Source organism: Dendrobates tinctorius, unplaced genomic scaffold (genome assembly GCF_039654945.1).
Source record: "Dendrobates tinctorius isolate UK_male_01 unplaced genomic scaffold, ASM3965494v1 ptg000003l, whole genome shotgun sequence".
In the NCBI taxonomy this organism is placed as follows: Eukaryota; Metazoa; Chordata; class Amphibia; order Anura; family Dendrobatidae; genus Dendrobates; species Dendrobates tinctorius.
The window spans coordinates 3,306,345-3,323,714 of NW_027361671.1; the positions used below are offsets into that span (position 1 = coordinate 3,306,345).

Sequence of the window (17,370 nt, forward strand, 5' to 3'; positions counted from 1 at the left end):
CTGACTGCATGGAGGCTCAGCCAGTAATGGCACAGGGGACCACCACGTCACATAATGGGGTCCAACATCCCAGAATGACAGCGCGCAGGAGGATGAGGCAGGGAATGGCCAAGAACAAGACGTGCCAGCAGAATAACACCAGAAGGGGCAGAGTCACCCCCCCCCCCCCGCAGGAAGGGTCAGTCACCCCCCCCCCCCCCCGCAGGAAGGGTCAGTCACCCCCCCCCCCCCGCAGGAAGTGTCGCAGTCACCCCCCCACCCCAAGAAGGGGCAGTCACCCCCCCCACCCCCAAGAAGGGGCAGAGTCACACCCCCCTGCAGGAAGGGTCAGTCACCCCCCCACCCCCCAAGATGGGGCAGAGTCACCCCCCCACCCCAAGAAGGGGCAGTGTCACCCCCCCACCCCCCAAGATGGGGCAGAGTCACCCCCCCACAGGAAGGGGGCACAATAGCAGCTGCACATGTGGGGAATGATCAGGAGCCAGACCCTGCCACCCTAGTGACAGCATGAGGTGAGGATGCCAGCAGCCATGCCCCCGGTGACAGCTAACCTGCCCCCTCCGGCCATCAGTATCAGGCTTTAAGAAGCTGCAGAGTCCAGAAGCCTTGGAGAAGTCGCAGCCGGATGGGGCAGGTAATGTCACTCCGCTCCAGGACTGCAGCACAGGCAGCGCTCAGGGAAACTTCTGCTGCCCATCAGGATCCTTGAGGACAATTCTGGGCAGATGTCGCATGCACTACATGTCGCACGATGTCAGCGCGGTCGCAGCATTTCAGCTTTTTCTCCCCCTGCGACAAAAGTTTTCCCGCGGCCGCCGCGCTCGGCCGTGAGCGGAGCAGGTCGCCGGTGAGCAGGTGTGCAGTGACCGGGGCTGCTGGAGGCCGGCGGCGGGCTGCACACTCCGCTCTCACCTCTCTGCCCCAAACTTACTTTCCCGGCCCCGGTGACGGCGCCGTGCTCACACACAGGAGGGCAGAAGTTTGGGCAGCCCCGGCCCGTCCCCCCCGGTCCCCGCGCTCGGCCCCGGCGGGCGCACTTACTTCTCCCTGGCCTGGCTGTCGGACGGCACGCTGTTACTCTTGCCTTTGGCGTACATGCTTGCAGAAAGCTCCGATTGTCACACACCTGTCAACCGATCACAGCCTCCCCAGGAACAACCCCGTCACCATGGCGACACCAGCAGCGCCCGCCCTGATAGGCCCGCCCGGCGGCCGGCCCCGCCCCTTCGCCATAGCAACCAGTGTGACAGACATGCTCTTCCCCTCCCTCCAGTGCGCCCTCCTCCCCCTCAGCAGGCCGGGCTCGGAGCGGCGCACACAGGCCGCTGCCTCCTCCTCCACCCCCTCCTCCTTTCCTCGGAGCTGGGGGGGGAGGAGGAGGAGGGGGGATTTGAAACCGTTCTAGAAGGATTTTTAAACAACTGGCTGTTCCGTGTGACGCGCTGCCCTCCCGCCGCTGCCGGGAGAGCGCTCACAGGAGGGGGCCGGGCGGGAGGAAAGTGCGGGCTGGAGCGTCAGCTCACCACTGCAGTACACGGCCCGGAGCTGCCGCTGAGCTCGGAGTAGGCTGTGGAGACGGCTGGGAGATGCTAGAACCTGTGCACATACACAGGAATAACGCGGTTTTTTACATGCGGTTCTGTACGGCCCAGGCTGCTGCTCACTTGAGCCAATCAGTGACTTAAGCTTTGTCACTCGTAGCAACCAATCACAGCGCAGCTTCATTATGCAAGTGAATGAAAGCCGCCCTGTGATTGGCTGCACTGTAAACGCTTGGCATTTCAATTAAGATGTAAACAGCAGAAGCCATAGCGTTATAATCTGGGTAGAGCAGCGCGGTACATGAGGGGAGCACAGGGTGCGGACACCGGGAGGAGAGGAGGCTGTGGCCTTACAGGCTGCACATAAGGCTGAGTTCACACGTGGCGTTTTTTTCGCATTTCCGCGGCGGTTTTAACCGCGAAAAATAAGCATTCCATGCATTCCTATGGGATTCCGCAATACTGTGCTAATCCTGTGTTTTTTACCGCGGCGGAATCGCTTCGCGGTAAAAACCGCAGCATGCTCATTAATTTGCTGAATCGCGGCGATCCCGCACCCATAGGAATGCATTGTTCCGCTTACTTCCCGCATGTGGCTGTGCACACCATGCGGAAAGTAAGCAGAACAATTGCGGATGGTACCCACGGTCCAGAGGAGTGGAGACTGTCCTCCGGGCTTTAGGCACCATATCCCCATAAAAAATAGAATTTAAAAATAAAAAATATTGTTATTCTCACCCTCCGACGTCCTGCCCAGCCTTCCCGCCTCTCTCCACGCTCTCGTTCCCAGTAGTCCTTTGTGAAAATGCCCGCGATGGCGTCCGATCTCGCGGGATCGCGAAGTCTCGCGGTCATTCGCGTGACGTCATCGCGAATGACCGCGAGACATCGCGATCCCGCGAGAACGGACGTCATCGCGGGCATTTTCGCAAAGGATTACTGGGAACGGATGCGCGGGACGTCGGAAGGTAAGAATAACACCGTTTTTTATTTTTTTTTACATTTTATCTTTTTCTACTGATGCTGCATAGGCGGCCTCAGTAGCAAAAAGTTGGTCACACTCGTCAAACACTGTTTGACGAGTGTGATCAACCTGTCAATCAGTTCTCCAAGTGATGCTCCAGATCGCTTGGAAAACGCTAGCATTTTGCAAGCTAAATACGCTTGCAAAATGCTAGTTTTTCCGCGGGAAAATTGCGGGAATTTAAAATGCGATTTTCCCGAGAACTGGAATTCCGGAATTCTCGCGGGAATTTCCGCGAGAGTTCCGGTACGTGTGCACTTAGCCAAATGGGCAGGAGGTAGCTCAGTCGGGCAGCAGAGGTGCGAGGGTTAGAGGCCACAGAGGACGGTAATGCAGGAGATGCGGTGGGAGATGTTCATCTCATACTTGGCGACCTCCATGAGGCTTCTTGTAAGTGGGGAGCCCTCCTTGAGGAGCTGCAGATCCCCATGCATGTCCCATTCACACTGTGGGCAGCATTAAGTGACCGGCAGCATGTTTGACCTTCAGCAGTCATTAATATCCTGCTCAGGCCGGTCTCACACGTCCAGAAGATTCGGGTACCGGAGCTATCCATGTCCGTGTGGATACGTGGTACATCCATGTGGCAACCGTGTGTCGCATCAGGACCACACGGACGGCCATCGGGGAAGAAGCGCTACAGTAAGCGCTGTTCCCCGGTGGCTGGTGCTGAACGCCGCTGTCATTCTCTCCTGCTCAGGCCGGTCTCACACGTCCAAAAGATTCCGGTACAGGAGCTATCCACGTCCATGTGGCAACCCTGTAGAGGTGGCAAGTGGGGTTAATAAGGGGTTAATGTCACCTTGCTATTATAAGGTGACATTAAGCCCGGATTAGTAATGGAGAGTTTTCAATAAGACACCTATCTATTATTCAAGGGTTAAATAAACACAATAAGAAGGAAGTGTTTTAATGAAAGAATACACCACACTCAGTGTTTAAATCTTTATTATACTCCCAATCCCATATCGATGCCATCGTTCTCCTGTAAAAAATTATAAAATAATAAACCAACAATATCCATACCTGTCCGGCGCTCAGTCTTTGGGTGGGGGAAGATCAATGGCCCCTTACCAGCCTGAGAATAGCAGGCGTCAGCTTTAGGCTGGTTTCACATTAGCGCATTTTCAGCGCGCGCACGGCCGGGGGTAGCTCCGCCCCCGAGCCGGCTCTCTGCCCGGCGTGCCCGCCCCTTGCTTGTAGCGCCGCCTCCTAGCGGACAGCGGCGCCTGCGATCGGCGCACCCTATCTTTAGCATAGGGTGCGCCGATCGTGCGCAGGCCGTGCGCTAGTTGCGCTTTGACCTGCGCTGCGCACTTTTGACGGTGCGCCGTGCGCGCCAAAATCTGAAAAGTTTGATTTTGGCGCGCACGGCGCACCGTCAAAAGTGCGCAGCGCAGGTCAAAGCGCAACTAGCGCACGGCCTGCGCACGATCGGCGCACCCTATGCTAAAGATAGGGTGCGCCGATCGCAGGCGCCGCTGTCCGCTAGGAGGCGGCGCTACAAGGAAGGGGCGGGCACGCCGGGCAGAGAGCCGGATCGGGGGCGGAGCTACCCCCGGCCGTGCGCGCGCTGAAAATGCGCTAATGTGAAACCGGCCTTAGTCAGTTTGGTTGTACAAAAATGTGGGGTACCCCACGCTGTTTAATTATTTATTCTTGAGAACCAACCTTGCTGAAGCTGACAGCTGAGAGTTGCAGCTGTGAGTTTTGCCGGGTTAGTTCACAGAGGGGGACCCCACGTCGGGTTTTCATTCATTCTCTCCTTCTCGCTGTTGCCGACATAGCAGAAGAATGACAGCTGCGTTCAGCACCAGCCGCCGGGGAACAGCGCTTACTGTAGCGCTTCTTCCCCGGTGGCCGTCCGTGAACACGGAGGACAGTATACACTGTCTCCGTGTGCACGTGTTCAGCACGTTTTGTGGACCGTGCGATCCCACAAACACTGACGTCTCCATGTTTTGCACATGGACAGTGTGTCCGTGAAAACGCTGACATCTGCGTAGACCCATTCAAATGAATTGGTCTATGTGTGTCAGTGTCTCCGGTATGTGAGGAAACTGTCACTACACGTACCGGAGCCACTGACGTGTGAAACCGGCTTTACATAGTAAGTTCGCCTGAGAAAGTTAGCAATTTATCTCTACCTCCCAGACAAGAATTACCAAAAGTTTGCAAGTGTGACCTATATCCACCACATCTTTCACCCAGAGATCCAGAGCTGAAGCTCTCAGTCTTTTCTTACCGGTGGTTAGCATGTGACTGATGTAGCCAACCAGTTTATTTTGTTATTTTATCAAATTTACTTTTCTTTTTTTTAAGAGTTGGATAACTCCTTTAGATGTCATTACACTGATGGTTGGTACATATGTCAGTTTATCGGTGCAGCAATGGAAAATAATTTTTGACAAAGGGCTCAAAGTAGTCTAAAAATATAAAAGAAGTAATACTAAGGCTGGTTTCACATTTGCGTTTTTTAGCGCTGGAAAAAAACGCATATGTGCGCATGCGTTTTTTCCCCTATATTTAACATGGGTGCGCATACCTGCGCGCTTGTAAGCGCATGTATGCGATTTTCATGCGCTGCGTTTTTTTGGGGTGTGCGTTTGTATTTTCCAGACGCAGCATGTTGCATTTTTTGGCCCTGCAAAAAAGCGCATGCGCACATATGCGCACGTTTTGCGCTAAAAATGGCCATTATAGCCTATGGATGCGCATATGTGCGCACTGGCATGCTCATGTATGCGTTTTTTTGCATATGCGTTTTTTTTTTTAACCATGGAATTTAGGGGTTTGGGTTAGAGTTAGGGTTAGTTAAGGGGGTTTAGGGTTAGGGTCAGGGTCAGGGTTAGGGTTGGGGTTTGGGTCAGGGTTAGGGTTAAGTATGGTTTGGTTAAGGGTTAGGGTCAGGGTTAGGGTCAGGATTAGGGTTAAGTATGGTTTGGTTAAGGGTTAGGGTCAGGGTTAGGGTCAGGGTTAGGGTTAAGTATGGTTTTGTTAAGGGTTAGGGTCAGGGTTAGGGTCAGGATTAGGGTTAAGTATGGTTTGGTTAAGGGTTAGGGTCAGGGTTAGGGTTAGGGTCAGGGTTAGGGTTAGGGTCAGGGTTAGGGTTAAGTATGGTTTTGTTAAGGGTTAGGGTCAGGGTTAGGGTCAGGATTAGGGTTAAGTATGGTTTGGTTAAGGGTTAGGGTCAGGGTTAGGGTCAGGGTTAGGGTTATGGTCAGGGTTAGGGTCAGGGTTAGGGTTAAGTATGGTTTTGTTAAGGGTCAGGGTTAGGGTCAGGGTTAGGGTCAGGGTTAGGGTTAGTTAGGGTTTAGGGTTTGGGTTAGGGTTAAGTATGATTTGGTTAAGGGTTAGGGTCAGGGTTAGGGTCAGGGTCAGGGTTAGGGTTAGTAAAGTCATGGTTTGGGTTAGTGTGAGGGGCCACCTAATGTTGGAAAAAAACGCAAACGCGGTAAAAACGCACTAAAAACGCATACAAACGCATAAAAACGCTGCGTTTTTTTCATGCATGCTCATAAAAATGCTTGAAAAAAACGCAGCAGTTGTATGCTTTTGTATGCGTTTTTTCAATGCGTTTTTTTGCGGGAAAAACGCGCTGCAAAAAAAAGCAAGTGTGAAACTAGCCTAACCCTCACCAATAACTTGTCACTCCCCTTCTGTATGTTGACATAGGACCAAAGAATACAGACCAGCACGGACCTGTTGGGTGGTTTCCATCATTTTCCTCTGTATAGGGGATACATTGCGGATTCCGACCAATGGTAAGAACTGAGCACCGAGCTGTCTACCGCTCCACACCATATGGGGAATTATAAGGCTCTGTTCTCGTTCACTAGGACGCTCACTGATCTAACAGTTATCTAAGCCTATGAACAGGTGATAACGTTTCGTTTGAGGCTAGAAAGCGATTTTGGCTGTGACACAGGTCGCACAGCTAAAGATACAGGTGTTTCTCACAATACTAAAATATCATCAAAAAGTTTATTTCAGTTCTTCAATACAAAAAGTGAAACTCATACATTATATAGAGTCATTACAGACAGAGTGATCTATTTCTAGTGTTTATTTCTGTTAATGTTGATGATTATGGCTTACAGCCAATGAAAACCCAAAAGTCATTATCTCAGTAAATTACAATACTTTGTAACACCATCTTGAAAAATTATTTTAAAATCTGAAATATTGGCCTACTGAAATGTATGTTCAGTAAATGCACTCAATACTTGGTCGGGGCTCCTTTTGCATCAATGCAGCATGGCATGGAGGCAATCAGTGGCACTGCTGAGCTGTTACGGAAACCCAGGTTGCTTTGATAGCATCCTTCAGCTTGTCTGCATTGTTGGGTCTGTTGTCTCTCATCTATCTATTGACAATACCCCATAGATTCTCTATGGAGTTATAGTCAGGCGAGTTTGCTGGCCAATCAAGCACAGTGATACTGTTGTTTTTAAACCAGGTATTGGTACTTTTGGCAGTGTGGACAGGTGCCAAGTCCTGCTGGAGAATGATATTTCCATCTCCAAAAAGCTTGTTGGCAGAGGGAAACATGAAGTGCTCTAAAATTTCCTGGTAGACGTCTGCACTGACTTTGGTCTTGATAAAACACAGTGGACCTACACCACCAGATGACATGGCTCCCTAAACCATCACCGATTGTGGAGACTTCACACTAGACCTCAAGCAGCTTGGATTGTGGCCTCTCCACTCTTCCTCCAGACTCTGTTACCTTGATTTCCAAATGAAATGCAAAATGTACTTTCATCTGGAAACAACACCTTGGACCACTGAGCAACAGTCCAGTTCTTTTTCTCCTTGGCCCAGGTAGGACGCTTCTGGCGTTGTCTATTCGTCATGAGTGGCTTGACACAAGGAATGCGACACTTGTAGCCCATGTCCTGGATACGTCTGTGTGTGGTGGCTCTTGAAGCAATGACTCCAGCAGCAGTCCACTCCTCGTGAATCGGCCCCAAATTTTTGAATGGTCTTTTTGTCACAATCCTTTCAAGGTTGCGGTTAACCTGGTTGCTTGTGCACCTTTTCCTACCACACTTTTTCCTTCCACTCAGTTTTCCATTAATATGCTTGGGTACACCAGTCTGAGAACAGCCAGCTTCTTTAGCAATGACCTTTTGTGGCTTACTTTTCTGGAGGAGTGTGTCGATGACTGCCTTCTGGACATCTATCATGTCAGCAGTCTTCCCCATGATTGTGGAGCCTACTGAAACAGACTAAGGGACATTTTAATCGCCTAGGAAGCATTTACAGCTGTTTTTTGTTAATTATTCTAATTTACTGAGATAATGACTTTTGGGTTTTCATTGTCTAAGCAATAATTGTCAACATTAACAGAAATAAACACTTGAACTAGATCACTGTTTGTAATGACTATATAATATGAGCTTCAATTTTTGTATTAAAGAACTGAAATAAATACATTTTTTGATGATATTCTAATTTTGTGAGAAGCACCTGTAGCTATGCCCCATTGCCATACTGCAGTGTAATGCAGGGGTCATGTTGCATCGGGTAATGCAATAGGCAAGTTGGAAAAAGTCAGATTGAGTTGGATTTTTTGCGATTTGCTTGACGTGGTCTCTTAACAGTTTCAGTACAACCACATTTACGTACATTACACTCCAATGTAACAGTGGCACATAGCGATCTTTGGCAGCGGAACCTGTGTCTCAGCCAAATTCATTTAAAGGAACTTGACAGGTCCCCCATTTCCTCCAACCTAACAGCATTTTTATGCTCCTTTTTAAATACCCTACAATCTCTTTTATACTGTTTGACACATAAACAGAGGTTTTTTAAAAAAGGTATTTTAAAGTCAGCTTTTAATATGCAAATTTCCTTTTGACTAGTCATTGGGGCGTTTGTATGTCCTCTCAAGTTTATCACACCTCTGATCATGATAATGTTATTTGCAAGAGTTGGCGTCATGGTCTGCTCTCTGAAAGTCTTGCACATCTAGGTAAAATTTCTTGCCTATACATCATTACACTTCTGAAGCCGGGTGTACGCTTCCCAGCTTCAGAGGCGCACTGCGCATGTCCGGAACCGAAAAAGACGGCTGATGTTCGCGGATAAGCAGAAGATCAGCCGCTCCAACAGATCTTCGCTTCCCTACATGCACAGTGCTCTTCTGAAGCCGGGAAGCATTAACCCAGCTTTAGAGGCACAATGACGTATAGGCAAGAAGTCACGCGCATGTGCAAGATTTACAGAGAGCAGGAGATGAGGCCGGCTCTAGCAAATCACTAGGGGCACGAGAACATGCTGGGGGACCTGTCAGGTTCCCTTTAAGGCTACGGCCCATTATCAGTATTTGGTCAGTATTTTACCTCAGTATTTGTAAGCCAAATCCAGGAGTGGAACAATCGTAGGAAAAGTATAATAGAGACACGTCACCACTTCTGTATTTTCTGTACGTCTGTGTTTTTGCATGCAAATGCTAAAGAAAAATATTGACCAAATACTGAATGTGTGACTGCAGCCTAATGGTGAGAATCAGAGTTTGTGAAGTGAGGAATTTCTGTGCCTTTCTGAATGTGAAACTTATCCGAAAGCTGCCATACACCAGAAGAATGGTATGTTCTGGGCTCCTGAGAATGGAAGAATAAGGAGAACTTTTTGAAACTTCAGTAGACTGTGCTTTATCTATACAACAGGCTGCCGTGAAAAAATGTATACCACATGTAATAGTTTTTAACATTGCAGGCAATTGTCAAAGTGTGATATACTTTGGCATAAGTTGGCGAACATTGATGATGTATTTGACATCTACTCATAATGTTATGTGAACAGAGCCTAACCTTATGCGCTGTTTTTTGTGACATGTTTGAATAATTCACTTGAAGCATAAGTCCATTGTAAGAGTATTGTTCTGTTCCTCTATTTTACTCATTTTTGTTTTTTTTTTCTTGGAAAATGATCAAACCACTAGGAACTGTGCACCCATCAATTTCCATGCTTCTCCATAAACTGAGTGCGACTTGAACTGTGAGCCTAAATAGTGCTGGTACAAAGAGCAAAGTGAGGGGGACATGAAACGCAAGTTTGGTCATACTAAGGGTATGTGCACACGTTGCGGATTTGTGTGCGGATCCGCTGCGGGTAAAAAACTCATCAAATACTGGATGTGTGCATGTGGCCTTAGTTCGGAGTCACACTAAAAATATGAAAAATCGGTCCGAGTCTCCCTGTCTCTCCTAGTCACACGAGTGTAATGCGAGTACAATCTGATTTTTCACACCTAGCATCCTATTTACATCCGCGTGCATTGCGATTGCTATCCGATTGCAATGCGATTTTAACATGAGCTTTTACATACAGCAATTCTCTGTCATTTACACAACGTTTTCAAAGGAAATATTCATGAAAACACACACATATAGGAGGAGAAGGTACAGTGGGTACATCATCCCCCCCCCCCAACTATTATCCCACTTGCCACCGCTACAGGGCAATTGAGAAGAGCGAGGCTATGTTCCTTTTCTGGGATGGCTGAGAGCTGATGTTTATAGCCTGGGAGGCCAGTATCCATGGCCCCTTCCAAAGCTATTAATATCAACCCGCAGCTGTCTGCATAGCCTTTGCTGGTTATTAATTATAAGGGGACCCTGTGTCATTTTTTTAGGGTCCCCCATTTTAATAGCCAGTAAAGGCTAAGTATTCAGCAGTGAGTTGATATTAATAGCCTGGGAAGCTCCATGGATATTACCCCCTTGCCAGGCTATAAACATCTCCCTCCAGCTGTCAACTTTCCTTCTACTGGTTACGAAAATTGTGCAAGAGCCCACGCCATTTTTTTCCAGAAACTAATCTTTTATTAATTAAATACATGTACAGTAAGCTGAAAACACACTGCACTAATTGTATTTGTCACAGACATCTGTATAATTGTTGGTACCCCTCATTTAATGACCGAAAAACCCACAATGGTGACAGAAATAACTTGAATCTGACAAAAGTAATAATAAATCAAAAATCTAAGAAAATGAGCAAATGAAAGTCAGACATTGTGTTAGGCGCCGGGATTCTCCCGCTGCATGGGATGGATCTCAAGCCTTGCCTGCTGCTGTGGTCTCCTATTGAAGCTCAGCCGCTTGGATGACTGTTCAGCACAGACTCCGGCCCCAGCGCCTTGCCCAGGCTCATGCTGCACGTGTAGTTGCTGCTGGCTCTCCAGCTAAGCCTATGGTGACTACTGGTTTACACATGCAGTGTTGTACTCTGGAGCCTAAGTCCAGATTTCATCCTACTGAGCATGTTCGGCATGTGGCGCCTTCTCATTGATGCTCGGACATCACCTGCTCTGGTTATGTGGCAGCTTCTGATTGGTCCACAGGCAAGGTCCTGTCTGTCTGGACTTGAGCTCTATGTATAAAAGGTCCTCTGGAGCGCATGCCTGTGTGCTAGTATTGTGTGTTTTGGCTACTTTACCATCCTGTGTGCACGTGTGCAGCTATAGCACTGCAAGTGTTGATCTAGACAGGCAGTGTAGGGAACTCCCGATTGAACTTAGCATCTACATCGGGCGTCCTCAGGCGCGTGTGCAAAAGCACACCGTGTGTCAGAGCAGGGTCAATCACCAGCTTAGTCTTCCCTGGGGGGGTTAAGTTATAGGAACCTCAAATTAGTATTTTTCTATACGCATGTGCTGTCTAACAGGGTATAGTCTTTGTGCGTTGCTTCATAGTACCGCTCTGTGGTGTAACAGAGCTTGGTACTTTGTGCTCTGTGCACACTGAGTGACATTTAACTCAGTGTGCTTAAAGTGTTTTCTTGCAGCCTTGCTCCACCATTGTGCTAGCTGCGGTTTCTCCATCACCGCACGGTGGACCCTGGGTTGCGAAACAATCAGAGGAAAAGTATAATAGAAATATAAGGTTGCTGGCAGGAACGCAGGATGCAGTGACGAGCAGGAGGCAGAACAAGAGTTATCGGGTATTTTATGCAGAGATTAATCGGCAAACAGTGCTCCACGCATGGAGAACGCAGGAACACAATAAAAAAGATACAGGAAATATGAATACTGTAGATATAACGTTAATAACGAACGGTAAAGGTATGGATCAACTTATCAGTCTGTATCTCTCGGAAGGTCAGGGTTACACGATCCCACGATGTCAACGTAGGTGACACGAGAAGTCTCTGAAGAGATCCCGGATGAAGTGGAATCAATGTCTCTTGAACGAAACGGCGGTTTCTGGCTTTTCCAGGTGCAGGCTTCCGATTCTGATACACAGAGTTGCACGGGGAGCTGAAGATGGAAAAACAAGTGGGCCACAAAGTTCCGGAGAGGAGGCCGCAGAGGGGCCTGCAAAGTCAACGTGCTGCACGTGGTTCGTTTGGTAACAATCGTCAAGCACTGTCAAAGTGCTGTCAAATCAGAGCTCTCAGATGTATGAAAGTCTGTCAGCAGCTCGGCTGTATCGCCACGTAGGCAGTGCATGTAGAGGTGGTGTTACGGGCTGGCGGAACGCACCAAATAATATAATGAAAGTAGGCACGTTCGCAACCGGGGGTCCACCGTGCAGAGGTGGTAGACTGCTGCTTAGTAATGGAGGATGTATATAGCAGTATACAAAGGTCATACGCGGGTTAACGTCACCCAGTGTGAACAGGAGCGGTCTCTGTTACGTCACAGAGCTGCAGTACCGCGAAACTTAAATGCCGGGGTCTGTTAGCATTCACAGAGCTCGGCAAGGGGGTGCTCAGAATGTGGTCACGGAACTCTGCCCCAAGGACACGGGGTCAGAGTCCCTCTAGACCTTCTGAGCACGTGGCGTCGCACCTGCGGACACCACTATAGACGCTGACCTTGGAGAAGTGTCGAGCACGTGCACCGTGGCGTGTAGAGCCAGCGGTGGACACTGATTCTAGTCTCTGACTCAGCCTCTACCTAGACCTGGGCGCTTGACAAGCTAGGCTGCACAACACATGCGTACCAAGGGTAGGGGTTTCCAATGAGTCATTCACCAGAGACATTCATACATGCATACAACACTCACTCCACATGGTCTAATCTTTGTCTATACTAGCGCATGGCCGTGCGGCCATGTGACTCTTTTATAGCAGCGTCCTTCCTGGACCTTCCTGACCTTCCTGATGGTCCAATCCGAGCTGGAGAAGGACCTGAGCATGTGACCTCTGATCTCCAATGAGAGATCATCCCATGGGCATGCTCAGTGGACCGAAAGGACGACTTAGTCCCTGGAGTAGCTCGCTGCTGACCATCCTGCGTTACTATAGCTGGACCAGAGTTGGCAGCAGCAACTAAACCTACAGAGCTGGTCTGAGCAGAGCACCTGGATTGACAAGTTTGCTGAGCAGCCTCCTGTGCGGCCAGAGAGGAATGGGAGACTGCCGAATGCAAGGCTCATGACTCCTGCTCTGCAGCGACCGGAACCCGACGCCTAACAGGCGGTTAAAGGGGTTGTCCGGGCTTTTCACATAATCTCAGTGCATGTCTGGGCTGCAGAATTATGACAATAAGCTCTTTCTGTCACTAGTTTGCACGGTTTTCTAGATATTCTGAACAGAACGTCCAAAGGGGGGGTGTTATGGCATTGAAATGAGAACTGGTCGTAACCTCCTACTCTACTCCAAACATGCCCTCTATAGCAACAACCCCTCCCTCCATAGCTACGGGCCCTCCCCGTCCACTTGAAGAAGCCCTCATCACACAGTAACGAATTCTCCCCATCTAGCAGCCTCAGTGCAGAGAGCTGCTCCTCCCCCAGACACACACTGAACAGTTATCTATGGAAAGTGAAACCAGTGAGGAGGGAAAATCGTCCTGTATTCTGGGCCACTGTGACGTTCAGCAGCAGACAACGTCCTAGAGTGGACCCTCTGGGTCGCGGATCTGGAGCCCCTGGGCCGAGCGCGCCAGGTGATGACCGACCCCTATACAGGGATCGTTAGGGGCAGGACCGCAGAGGTCAGAACCGTGACAGCCGGTACCAAGAGGGACGGCTCATAGGAGACATGGATGGGTATGACTGAGGGATGGTACTGGATACTAGGAACCCCAGGTGAGTACACGGAAGTGCGCTAATTATAGGATAGTGCGGAACAGGTAGACGTGAGCACGAATGGCGTGTGACGAGGAATACGCCCGGAGATAAACCCAGCAAGACACGTACGAGGAGCACGACAGATTACAGAATGAAACAGCAGTCGTGCCAGGAGGAGTCAAGAGTATAGGGACAGAGAGAGTGCCCGGAGGCACAGCGGAGCGAGAGACAGAGCACAAGATCTGAGAGGATGCCAGAGGGCACGACTGAGCAAAGACAGAGTGGAATGGAAGTTCAGAAAGGGTGCCCAGGAGCACCGAGCGGAACAGAGGACCTGAGTACAGCGAACGGCCTGGCAGAGACAGACGTCCCAGCCAGGAAGCACAACAATAATCAGGCACCTCCCATAGGGGGAGGTCGCCTGATATAGCACATGACTACTACTGGTTCCGGGTCAGGTCCACTAGCCAGAAACACCTGACCACTACAACTTCCGGGTCGAGTCCTCCATTATCATAGAGAGGACCCGACCCGGAGACAGCACTGACAGGAGCGCGCAAACGTGACATGGAGGAGGAGCTCCGGGGACGAGAGCTGCGCGTGCACACCCGACGGGAGCCCCCGAGGGACCGCCGTACCGAAGGGAGAGATGTCGGGACCGAAACCCCGCCTCCTGGTGAGCGCGGCATAACAGCCACTCCATGATTACAATACATAACTCATTATCAGTAATTCCTTCCCTCACTGTCCCAGGATGCTGGCAGCAGTGAGAACAGACTGTGTGATGGGGGTCTGCAGCTTCTAAACTGCACAGGGGATGGCAGTCACTGATGTAATCTGCTGTGTGACAAAGCCTCTGCTGTGTGAATGAGACAGCTCTGTGTCACTGATGTCTTCACACAGCAGCAGATTTGGTGCAGTGTATGTGTGAGCATTGTGTCTCTAATGACACAAATACTGATGGGAGCAGCCTGTCCAATCAGCAGCTGTAACAGTGTGAAGTTTTGGGGGGTGTATATATTGTGCTGCTTTCACAAATACAGGATCACTGCTGTGTTCTTTCCAATGCTGGAATGATGATAAAGATGAGTGCTGGTGAAGTTTACTGCCAGCCAATGAGTGGGCAGTGGGTGATGCTGGTCACTGGAGCTTGCTGGGAGTTTGGTGGAGCTTTGCACATACACTGCACCAAATCTGCTGCTGTGTGAAGACATCAGTGACACAGAGCTGTCTCATTCACACAGCAGAGGCTTTGTCACACAACAGATTACATCAGTGACTGCCATCCCCTGTGCAGATTAGAAGCTGCAGACCCCCATCACTGGCCATCACACAGTCTGTTCTCACTGCTGCCAGCAGCCGAGCCCCATCACTGCCAGCCCAAGCCCCATCACTGCCAGCAGCCTGGGACAGTGAGGGAAGGAATTACTGATAATGACTTATGTATTGTAATCATGGAGTGGCCCAGAATACAGGACGATTTTCCTTCCTCACTAGTTTCACTTTCCATAGAACACTGTTCAGTGTGTGTCTGGGGGAGGAGCAGCTCTCTGCTCTCTGCACTGAGGCTGCTAGAGGGGGAGGATTTGTTACTGTGTGAGGAGGGCTTCTTCATGTGGAAGGGGAGGGCCTGTAGCTATGGAGGGTGGGGTTGTTGCTATAGACGGCATGTTTGGAGTAGAGTAGGAGGTTACGACTAGTTCTCATTTCAATGCCATAACACCCCCCCCTTGGACGTTCTGTTCAGAATATCTAGAAAACCGTGCAAACTATTGACAGAAAGTAAATTACTTATTGTCATAATTCTGCAGCCCAGATATGTATTGAGATTATGTGAAAAGCCCGGACAACCCCTTTAAGCTGCGACGTAGGCCAGCTGATTGGTGGGAAACCGTGGAGACGGAGTCAACTTTCTCCTTGTGTGTCAGCTGTCTTCCCGCCAGAAGTCGCTCTTTCGCGTGCTCAGCTTCTTTTATGTCTACCCCGCCCCCTGCAGTCAGGTGCAAAGGTCTGCTCCGGTCAGAAAGTGCTTCCCCAATGGTGACAGCCCCGATGGTTCCAGCCCAGACACACAAGAAGCTGCCCCAGCCCGGTCCATCTCCCTGCAGAAACACGTCACCACTTCTGTATTTATCATTCACTCCTGGTATTGGCTTACCAGTAAGATACTGACCGTGTGAACGTGGCCATAGGCTGATATAGTAGCTTAACCACATTCACCACAATCAGGATAGGCTGCAATACCAGACACAGACTATAAACAAGAGAAGCGCTATTTCTGGAATAAGCAGAATTTTTAGGTATTGGTAGAAAAGCCCCTCAGTAATCTCTCAGATGAATTTTATTTATTTTGCACCCTGACATTCCTTCCTTTACAGGTTATACTTTAATGTAGAGTGCTTGGCAAATGTATAGACACCTCTACCTCATTTTTATGAATTTGGTGCCGATCTTGTGATACTGCCCTTTTTTGCTAATATAAAATCATACCAAAATGATATTATATTATAAATGTGTTCCTCTTTCTGAACACAGGCAGGAAATGAGTTGTGCGCAGTGTACTCAGATGCTGGCTTTATAGGGCTGTGTGCGGAGAGATTATTCTAGTCATAGGCAGAGAAGGGTTAATGAAGGACAGGAAACAAACTACTGTCTGCGCCTCTGCCTGGGAAAGGGAGACTTTCTAAATACAAACCTCGCTCAGATATAATGTGTGCCTATAGGACATACCTAGGGAGGGGGCAGATATAGCAGAAAGCCTTCACACCCATCCTGTCTACAAACATACCGTGGCATGCTATCCTCCAGGCCTCCCCTTCTTCACAATTAACCCCTGCGGCCTCTAAAACCCAAACATCACATTCTGAACACTCTAATATTGTAACACACAACACCCTAAATGTGATTGCTGTGTTGTGTTTAGTCTTCCCCTAGCAGTCCCCCAGGGCCCGCACCCCTGTGGGAGTGAGGCGGGAGCTGATAGGATCTCAGCAGGCCCCTGGCTTCCTTGCTTTGTTGTTGCCAGTTCAGCCTGACTGGTTTTATATCCTTTCTCCCAATAGTAAGCGGCCTGTAACATAGGGGTCCGGTAAATTAGAGGTGGGGGAGAGTAGTGATGGACAGTTTGAGAATTTCACCAGTTTTTCTTATATTAACACGTAAAATGCAGGTAAAGCCTTTCCTGTGTGGAATGCCGCTGGCGTAGCGCTTTCTTGTAAGGAGTTTTCTCTATAGCTGAAGGCGCCATGACTAGAATATATAAGATGTGGGAAGTCACATTAAAACCTGTCTGCCGTACAGAATTTGCCTGTAGCCTTTATTTCTTTATTGAATGGTTTTTCATTTTCTTTTCGAGAGTATAACCTACAAGTTAAAATGTTATGTAATCACATGAGTATAATATAAAAGCTAGCAGGGTAGAAGATACTAATATTCTACACCGGCAACTGCTGCGTTACTTCCTTTGTTTCCAGTCTTCAGCTTAATGTGGCAGGTTCACATTAAGGATCTGTGCACACGTCTTTTTCAATCAGATCCTGTCATGAACCTGCCTTAAAAAAGCACTAAAAAGCATTGCAAAGAATGAACATACAGTATGCATTGTTATGCATCGTATCCTTCTTCTATGTGTTTCTAATATTTAGCGAGTTTGGTTCTTTTGGGGTTAAATCCGTCCAGCATATCCTATGGAATTCTTGCGTTGTGCTGTTATCATACCTTGTCCTTATTGAACTAGTTTCGTTAGGGGGGGGGGGGGAATAAGTATTTGATCCCTAGC

At 49.1% G+C, this 17,370-nt stretch overlaps 1 protein-coding gene across 2 annotated transcripts in view; it reads right to left on the bottom strand.

Moving 5' to 3' along the window:
* SSBP2 (single stranded DNA binding protein 2) overlaps positions 1–1,198 on the bottom strand; it is a 252,053-nt gene extending 250,855 nt beyond the window's left edge. For both annotated transcript variants that reach the window (XM_073582256.1, XM_073582178.1), the window contains exon 1: positions 1,042–1,198. In XM_073582256.1, the coding sequence (XP_073438357.1) occupies positions 1,042–1,097 (56 nt within the window). In that variant the 5' untranslated portion in view covers positions 1,098–1,198. The remainder of the gene's footprint in view (positions 1–1,041) is intronic.
* Between the last annotated feature and the right edge of the window lie 16,172 nt (positions 1,199–17,370).